Source organism: Streptopelia decaocto, assembly GCF_964273445.1.
Source record: "Streptopelia decaocto genome assembly, chromosome: 14".
Classification (NCBI taxonomy): Eukaryota; Metazoa; Chordata; class Aves; order Columbiformes; family Columbidae; genus Streptopelia; species Streptopelia decaocto.
In genome coordinates, this window is record NC_138669.1 from 766,206 (window position 1) to 775,654 (window position 9,449).

The window sequence follows — 9,449 nt, forward strand, 5'->3', positions numbered from 1 at the left end:
GTTCGTGTAAAGAACAGCCTGCGGTCAGTGCGCTGTGCGGGGCGAGCTGCGGGGCGGGAGCGGGTCCCGCCGGCCGCCCGGGCTCACCCCCCCGGCTGCGGCTGCGGCTCCGCCCGGCCCGCCCCGTTCCGCGGCGGGGCCCGGGGGGCGGGCCGGCTCCTTGCCCTTATCGCCCGCTCCCGGCGCCGCGCAGCCGGGCCGGGCTGCGGGGAGCGCAGCGGGCAGGGGCCATGGCGGGCTGGGCCGCCGTGCTGGCGCTGCTGGCGCTGCCCGTGCTGCCGGTGCTGCCCGTGCTGCCCGCCGGGCCCCGCCGCGCTGCCGCCGGCTGTGCCGCCCGCGGGCTGTGCTGCCCGGGCCGCGACCCGGCGTGTCTGAGCCACGGCCGGCGGCCCGACGGCTCCCGCGGGCCCTGCTACTGCGACCAGGCGTGTGCCCGCACCCTCGACTGCTGCCACGACTACGCCGAGACCTGCCCAGGTGAGTGGCTGGCGGGGCCGGGGCCGCCTTGTCCCGGCTGCCTCCCGAGCCGAGCGGCACCTGCCTGCCCTCGGGGCTCCGGCTGCCCGGCGCTCCGGCTGCCCTCGGGGCTCCGGCTGCCCGGCGCTCCGGCTGCCTGGCGGCGCCGCCGGGCTCTGCTTTGTGCGAAAGGCGAGAGGGTGCGGGCGGGGCCGCGGGTGGCCGGGGAGGGATGCTGCACACCTTTGGCTGCACACCCGGCTGGTGCTGAGGTCTCCTGGGCCGCCCCGGGGCAGGTGGCGTCAGGATGCTGCGTGTTTGTACAAGGCGGAAATGTGAAATAGGATGTTTCCTGACTGAGAATCCCTCAATCCCTTTGTCTCTTGTGGATTGATTTACTGTGGGCGAGATCAAATCTGTTGCTCACGTTAATCTGCACATCTGTGCAAAAGGCATCGAGAGCTGCAGCGTGTGACTGCAGCTCCAGCTTTTGATCTGGCGAGAGCCTTGACCACGGTGCTGGTGCTGCCGAGCGCGGGGTCTGCCGAGAATGCTGGTTTTCTGCAGGATGAGAGATTTCTGTGTTATTGTTACTGATTCATTTGTGCTGGATGTAAGGGACCCGTTTCTACTTTGACTTGCATTGCCTTTGTCACTTGGCCTTTTTTTTCAGCAGTTTTCTTTCTCCTGCTACTGAAGAGGTAATTTATCAAACTGGCTTGTAAAGCAAAATATTAAGGCAAAGGCATTAATATCTGATGCTAAACGAAACTGAAAAGAGCAGAAGATTCCAAATAAATGAGATGCACAAAAGGATTATAACGTTGGGTAGCCTGCAACCCAAGGCGCAGGGGTTTTTTTTGTGGTGCATTGCTGCAAATATGAAATATCTCAATTACTTAGGTAATTGATTTACTTCCTAATCTTTGAATAGGTTTAAAAAGCTGTTTGTGGTGACTTCAGACAAAGAAGAAAAGCAATAGCTTTTGAAAGCTCTTCCTAAAGTTTCTAAAGACGGGCAGTTTCAAAGGAGATTAATGCAGTAATTAGGGGTTATCTGTATTGCATGGGAGAATAAATTGAGGTATCAAGCTCGAGCAGCTCAGGATTCACAACAGTGTTTAGCAGCTTAACCCCCAATCACATCAGTGGGACTCAGGCTTTCGGATGCCTTTGTAAATCAGAATGCGAGTATCTGCTACTGCAAGATACTGAGCGTAGTGGCTCTTAGTGGATTTGAACGGCTCGTTTGCACATTTAAATCGAGCGGTAGATTACTAGGGGGGCTGAGTTCAGAGCGCTGAGGAATTCCTGGTGTCTGAGCTCGGAGTCGTGGGTCAGGTTTCTCCACCCGTGTGGTTTGCCTCTCTCGGACTCGCAGGGGCTCTGGTGGAAGGCAGCGCGGTGGGAACCGTGTGAGAGCAGGAAGGGACGCTCAGTGCTGTGAAGATTTTTGAAGCGTTGCTTAGTGCAGGTTCTCTAGATTTAAACTAACGAGTCACATCCACAAAACATTTTGGGATTGGTTCCGACACGTACAGAGTGGGGGACTACGGTGGGTCTGTGGATTCCCTGACGTGGCGCTGCAGCTGAAGGGAGGTTGCAGCGGTGCAGCTGAAGGGAGGTTGCAGCGGTGCAGCTGAAGGGAGGTTGCAGCGGTGCAGCTGAAGGGAGGTTGCAGCGGTGCAGCTGAAGGAGTTTGCAGCGGGAAGGTGTGAAATAAGGAAGGCTGTACTGTACTGTGTCAGAAGGTGTCTTTTCTGGAGAAGGCGCCTCACTTTGTCTTTTCTGTGAGCCTCCCCATCCCCTTTGTTGCTCTTCAGCTGTGCCCTGCGTGGTGTCGCAGTGGAGCGCCTGGAGCGGCTGCGCGGAGCCGTGCAGGACAACGCACCGCGTTCGCAGGAGGCGCGTGCTGCGGGAGCCCGGGAACGGCGGGGCGCCCTGTCCGGCGCTGGAGCAGAGGGCCGGCTGCGTGCGGTACCCCGGCGCGCCCGCGGCACCCTGCGGGCCGGCCCTGGGTGAGTGCCTCTGTGATCTCACTTGTGCCACTGTATATCTCTGGAACAGAGTTGGTAGATTTATGCCTGTTTAAAACTGCTGTAAGTGGGTGTTGAGCACACTTTTTTTCCCCCTTTTTTTTAATATATGTATGTATATATATTTTTACGAGTCATCTGGAAAAAGTCATGAAGGAGCAATATCCATCAAAAGCAAGGTATGACTTCTGTGCACCGGAGCAGGGCATGGGCACAGGAGACCTCCGACTGGTTTCTGCAGGAAAAGCCTGATTTGGGTTTGTCCGGACCTGTTGGGAGTCGGCATTAAGTGGGTATTGCCTCTCCCTCTGTCTTCTGGGTGTCCCTGGTAGGTGGGCTCACGCTGCTCACAGATTCTGTTTTAGTGAGATGGCTGATGGTCACCAGTAATATGAAAATACCAAGTCAGGATTTTTTCATCTCCTGCTGCAGATAAAACTGTATGACGTTAAAGGCCTGTCTTTACGGTTTTGCAGATGTAAACAGCCTGAGTACAGTATTGCCACTTACACTATGTACTCTTTCTCTTTGGTATACGCAGTCCCAGCATTAATAACGACAGGAGGGTTTGGAAAAGCGAGGAGAAAAAGAGCTGCAGCTGATGGCGATGAAAGCACAGGGTGAGTTGGAGGCTCTGCCTTTGGTGTCTGTGTGGCTGCAGTCTGGGTCCGGCTGTTCGCTGGTCGGGCCGACACCTCCCAGCAGACGGGCGGCGCTTGGCTGCGCCGGGCGCTGCTCCCCCGCGGCCGCCGGGTCGCGCTGCACGGGCGCTGCGGCTCTGCCGTGGGGTCACGGGGCGCTGCGGCTCTGCCATGGGGTCACGGGGCGCTGCGGCTCTGCCGTGGGGTCACGGGGCGCTGCGGCTCTGCCGTGGGGTCACGGGGCGCTGCGGCTCTGCCGTGGGGTCACAGGGCGCTGCGGCTCTGCCATGGGGTCACGGGGCGCTGCAGCTCTGCCGCGGGTAGGGCCGAACAAGACTGAAATGCAGCTCTGCATTCGCGGCATTGCTGCTCTTTAAGGCTGTGTGACCAAAGAGCCAACCACCATTCCCTTCAGCTCTTCCCAATGTGAATCTGGTGCAGTTTCCACTTTTTTACATAGATGGTGTAAATTGTCTTGCTGCAGTCCCTGGTGGTTTCCCTGTTTCTGTTGAGAGCTGCCGTTCCTGTAATGCTGTGTGGAATTGCCCAGAGCTGCTCTTGCAGCATTAGGTACCCATGCACTTGTTGATTTATTTCCCCACGTGCTGTTGTATGTATAAGTATTTCCACAGGGCATGGCTGCATCCATCCCCTCACTCAAGTTTCTGAAGGAAGGAGCGTCTGTTCACTTCAAGCCTCCCCTGAACTGCTCGTTAGTTGAGCCTTCTCCCTGCTAAATTCAAAACTGTGAGCACAGCTCCGTTGCACACGTATCTATCCTGCTCGTGCCCTCCGATAAGACAAGGAAGCAAACTGCTCACATGGTCCGTGAGCTGCGTGAAGGTGTTTGGAAACCCCCATGACTGATACACAACCAGTCCAGACTAGAGCCTGGTTCTCTGTGTTTGCAGGTGATAACCGAACTTCCTTGGTTTTCCCCTCCAAACAAGACCCGTTCTTTGGGGCTTTCCTCTCAGGTTTGGTTCAAAGCCGACGTGCGGAGGACAGGAGTGCTGTGTCAGTCTGGTGGTTCTCCCACCATGTGACAACCTCATTTGGGAGGGAGCTTGTCACCAGGAAAACCTTTACAGACCGAATTTTGGCTCCTGTTGCAAGTTTAGCTGCAAAACCTAATATAAGTAACTGAGAGCAGGTGATGGAGAAAGTGTGGTTCGGAAAAGGGTTACCAGACCTGGAACCAGAAGACCTGTCTGTTGGTTGTTTTTTCGGCTTTAGTCAAAATGCTTGGCCAATCTGTGTCTCTATTTGAAAAACAGATGCCAGTAATAACTGCTCTTATTTGATATGTGAGTTGAAAACACCAGCAGAGTAGCTTTATTTCCCATTTAACCGTGTCAAAACTCAGGTATGCCACATGTTCTGGTTTTTACGACCTTGAGCGCGTGTGTGGGGTTTGTGGATCTGTCTCCACCAGCGCTGCGTGCTGCCCGTTCAGCCTGGCCGAGCTGCCCGCTCAGTCTGCGGTTGCAGGTACTGCGTGCAGTTCCGCTCAGTCTGTGGTTGCAGGTACTGCGTGCAGTTCCGCTCAGTCTGTGGTTGCAGGTACTGCGTGCAGTTCCGCTCAGTCTGTGGTTGCAGGTACTGCGTGGAGTTCCGGCTGGCGGCCGTGGCGCCGGGCTGCCTGCGCGGCCACCGCTCGCACACGCGCTGGACGCTGTACCTGCGGGAGGGCCACACCGCCTGCGTGGAGTGCCAGCACCCGGCTCTGGACGCCACGCGGCTGCACTGTCACGGGGACGGCAGCGGGAGCAAAAAGTAAGAGCTTTTGCTTTTGTTTTCATGTTGAATTTTTCATTCTTCTCCCTTGATGTGCTGCTGCCAGTTTCACAGCGCACTACACACAGCTCTCTGTGCATACTTTCATTAGTCTTTGTTGCATGCCATGAGTTTCTTGCAGAGATGAAATGGTCTGGTGAAGCTCAGGCGTTAAACCAGCGGCAGAGCCAGGACTGAGTCCTCGCACCCAGTCTGCCAAATCTCACTGGTTTTTAAGTGGCACAGGTTTTTTGCTGTAAAGACAGTCCAGCCGTGCTTCTAAGGTTGACATCCTAACAGGTGTCAAGTAAAAACAAACCTGTTTCTGATTTTTAAGCACTGGGGATTTTGTTTGTACGAGTGACCCTTCTGGTGGGTGACATCTGGCTTAGGGACTTGGGGCGTGCGCTGGCACCTGAGGCTGGATAGAAGTGCTGTTAGATCTTCGCACTTTCAGCATCCTTTCCCTGGAAAGCTGAAGCAGCTTTGGGGTGACTGATGGGGACCAGCCAGGTTGTACAAGCTGGGCAGAGTCCAGCGAAGATGAGGGAATGGCTGGAAGCTGCAGGACACGTCGGCAGCAGAGCCAGCAGGGTCCTGGCTCACAAGGCTCTGACGTGGTCACTGAGGAGCAGCTTCTGCGTTGCTTTTGTCCGCATACTTGTAACCCCATTGTTGGTTTGGTGAAGGCATCCTATGAAACTGGCAGATCATTGCCTGGCAATGCTGGGCAGGGGTATTTTTATATTTTCTATAAATGTTGAAATAAGCATGTTCATCTGAATTAGCAACTCTGAACTAAGACCGTCAGGCCTCCAGCACACAACGTGTTGCACTACCAGGACTACAAATGACGGCATTTTGAGTCAGGGTTTGTCTCAGGCTTTTAGTAAGAGGAGGGCATGTTAGAGCCTTTTCCTTCCCTGCCTCAGCTTCTTATGCACAAAGGTTCCAAAAGCCTTTTTCCTTCTATATCTAAATCTTAACTGGTGTAGCCAGGAGTAGCTTTTAGCTGCATTCAGCACGGAAATGGTTATAAAAGCTTACAATAATGTTATTTTACTGAAACCCTGGAGCCAGACAGTAACATCAGAGTCAGTGAAATAAAAATATATTCAGGAATTCATTTCCTCATTTGGCTGCAGAACGAGGGGGACATTTTCATTCACCCAGTCTGGTGAACAGCGCTGTGTGTGGAATGGGAGCACAAAGAAAATGGGACTATGGCCCTTAGCAATGATGATCTGATCATCAGGTTGGCAGCTCGAAGGCTGGAGAGGGGCAGCGGTCATGGATTTGGGGTCAATGGTGAATTCAGTTTTGAATTTTTGCTTGCGTAACTCTGCCGGCTGCCCCGCCAGGGCGGTGCGGGCACTTTGTGGGTGACCTCGGCGCGGTGGTGATGCCACGGACCTGTGATCCTGCCGGCCCGTGTCCCTGGGGCGCTGGCTGCGCACCCGCAGCTCCCGCAGCTCCCGCAGCACCCGCAGCTCCCGCAGCTCCCGCAGCACCCGCAGCGTCGGCAGCTGCTGCCGTCCGCCCACGCCGAGCCTGCGCTGCGCCTCTCACCCTGTCAGTTCGGCAGCTTGTGCCAGTGTTTAGCTCCCCGAGATATTGTTCCAAGAGTGACTCTCAGGAAGGAAAACATCTGACAGAGTTTAAAATAAACTCAGCAATGCTGGTATATTTTGATGAGTATTTCCTAATTATCTTCTTGTGTCTAAGTGGAGTCTGGCTTATAAATGCTTCAAGTTAAAGAGAGATGCTTGTTAATCTGTGCCTTCCACCTGTCTCCCACTCTGTAGAAGATGCGAGTTCATTTTAACCCCTTTTATGCAGGCTCAGGAGTTTTCCCAAAGTCGCTGATTTAGGACCAGATCTGCGGCCATCAGGTGAGGATAGCTGGGCCATCCAAGGGCTTGCATTGGCTTCTTTGTTCAAGAAGGTTATGAGATGAACAGGGCGGAGCATCGAGCTGGGAAACTGATCTGTTAGTTTTGGATCGTCTTCTGAAAGATCTACAAGTAAAGCACAGACTTGACAGCTGTGGAATTGTTACCTGGCCTGTGTCTGGGAGGATCAGCTGCTCTTCATCTCCTGGAGCAAGATGTAGCCTTTGTAGCACATAAATGCCCAGACTGCAGCAGTTTATGCCCGTGCTCATGGGGCAGAGGGAGGGAGAGGGTGGATGGACTTGGTTTATAGCAAAGTCAGCCTTGCCCACCAGCAGGATGAGAGCAAGCAAGTTGATCTTGTGTATGTAAGGAGTAAAGCCTTTCAAAGGTAGGGCTGCAGCCCAGAGTTCTGAAGGGAACGGGGCTGCTCTGTGCACAGCCTGCGGTATCTGAGATCCTGGTCCTCCCTTGCAGATTCTGGGATTTCAAAATGACCTCAAGCCAAAAGAAAAGTACAGTGAGCCTGTTCCAGCCATGTGTGAAGCATAAACCCTGCTCTGGAGCATGGCATCTCATTAAAGCGAGGGCAGGGCTGTCTTTGTGGAGCTGGAGCAATGATTCCAGTTTCCACAGAGCTATAAAACAAGCAGAAGTTAAGGGTCGGTTGGGCTGTTCTGTGGGCAGCTCTACACAGGGCAAGAGCTGCTCCAGGTTGGTGTTTGTGCTTCTCCGAAGGTCAGGGCTGGGATGCGCTGATGTGCAGAATTCCCTTAAACCGCTCCATGTTAAGTCTGGAAAGGGGCACAGTGCTGTAGCCCAGTTTCAGTGCCTGTGGCTGTTGGCCAGCGTTGCTTGTGGATCTGCTCCGTTGTTTAAATGGGGTATTTCTCTGTTCAGTTCTGGTCAGTGGATGGACTGCCTGAGACAAACATGGGTTTTTTGGTCTTCTGCTTAACAGACCCATGAGCACCCCCACAGGGGAGCATGAGGTTCTGAACAAAAGTGGAGAAAGAGGTGTTTTGCTCACTTTGCAAACGTCAGGTGTTTCAGTACAGGAGTCGGGGATGCCTGTGTGCTGTGTGAGCCATTGCATGCAGCGACGGCACCTCGAGGGGATGGAGTCGGGGATGCCTGTGTGCTGTGGGAGCCATTGCATGCAGCGACGGCACCTCGAGGGGATGGAGCCGGGGATGCCTGTGTGCTGTGGGAGCCATTGCATGTGGCAACGGGCACCACGAGGGGATGGAGCCGGGGATGCCTGTGTGCTGTGTGAGCCATTGCATGCAGCGACGGCACCTCGAGGGGGTGTTCCTGTCAGTCCTTTAGGACTTAACACCTACAGTGTGTGCTGCTCTGGGTTCTTCCAGTCCCGTGTTCCTGTGAGGGCTGATTGTGGCTTTACCTCACACTATTAGAATCCTATGGGGGTCACTGTGGTTGCTTTTTCTTTACAGCAGTAGAAAGGCAGAATTGGGTTCGTGGAGTGAAAATCGATATTAGCAAACTAAATGGTATTTACTGGGTGATTTAAGCCCTCATTGTACAAGTGGCTGCCCTGCAGCACATTGACTTTCTCTCCCTTCCGACTGTTTCAGGGATCAGCTGTTGCACTGGCAGGCGGTCGGGAACCCCCAGTGCCAGGGGACCTGGAGGAGAATCCGCCAGCTGGACACTTGCTCCTGTCCTTCCGTTCACAGCTTCTTGTTCATCTGACTCCGGCAGCCCCAGCCCGCGAGCGCCGCGGTGGCTCGTGCGGCACCGACGTGTGGCAGCGGCAGGAACCACAGCCGAACAATGACTGACAATGACAGTGCTGCCTGTGCCGGGGCATCCCGAACCCTCTCTGTCCCGGTGTGTTCCTTGATTTCCAAAGAAATCAGACCGGCTGTGATGTGCCAATGTCTTTCTGCCCATCCGTCCCTCAGAGACGCCCGTCTGACCTGGTCACTTCTGCAAATCCCCCCTTTCTTGACAGGAACGAGAATTCACCAAATAAGAAATCGGACAAAAAAGGCCACATGAACCCAGGTTTAATTACTATTTTTTGTAAAGTCTCAATGAAAAATCAACAATGCAAAATAAACTAAGTGCCTTCTTTCCATGGCAATGGCACTTCTTTGTGGATACTTCCTGCTTGTGCCTATATATCCCTTCCTTTTGTTTTCACCTTCCCCGGTCTCATCATTTCATATTGATCCTCAGTCTTACAGAGGGTCGATCTTGTGCTGCTGAGATAATGGCGAAACTTAGAGATGAGCCTGTTTGAACCTGTGAAAATGGAAGGTACCAGCCATAAATGGGCCCTCGGACTTCAGGTTCAAGTTGCATTTCCGAGTTGCCCCAAAATGCGGTGCAGTCCTGGGGCTCTGCACAGGCAGACAGGGCAGCGGTACCGGGAGGGCTAGCGATAGCCTTGTGTTTTCCACTGGAAAAGAGTTGAAATATTTTCTTTATATTCTGCTGATTGATATTCATACTTTCCTATCAATGGTAATAAAGGAGACTGGAGACATTCTCCCAGCGCTGATCTGTTTGGTGGATCCGTGCGCTGCCATCTCTTTAGTGCCTGAACCTGCCTCGTTTGTTCCAGCCCATCGTGTCGCTGACTCTTGTGCCCCAGCAGGTGAGACTGGAGGAAAAGTCAC

The 9,449-nt window shown here is 54.0% G+C and overlaps 1 protein-coding gene across 1 annotated transcript; it reads left to right on the forward strand.

Annotated features, from left to right (window-relative positions):
* Positions 1-213: 213 nt before the first annotated feature.
* Positions 214-9,195, forward strand: LOC309446175 (somatomedin-B and thrombospondin type-1 domain-containing protein-like). Its single transcript, XM_082065674.1, has 5 exons — positions 214-477; positions 2,280-2,474; positions 3,034-3,112; positions 4,733-4,909; positions 8,400-9,195. The coding sequence occupies exons 1-5, from the start codon at positions 231-233 to the stop codon at positions 8,515-8,517; spliced, it is 816 nt and encodes a 271-aa protein (XP_081921800.1). The 5' UTR covers positions 214-230; the 3' UTR covers positions 8,518-9,195.
* The last annotated feature ends 254 nt before the right edge of the window (positions 9,196-9,449 follow it).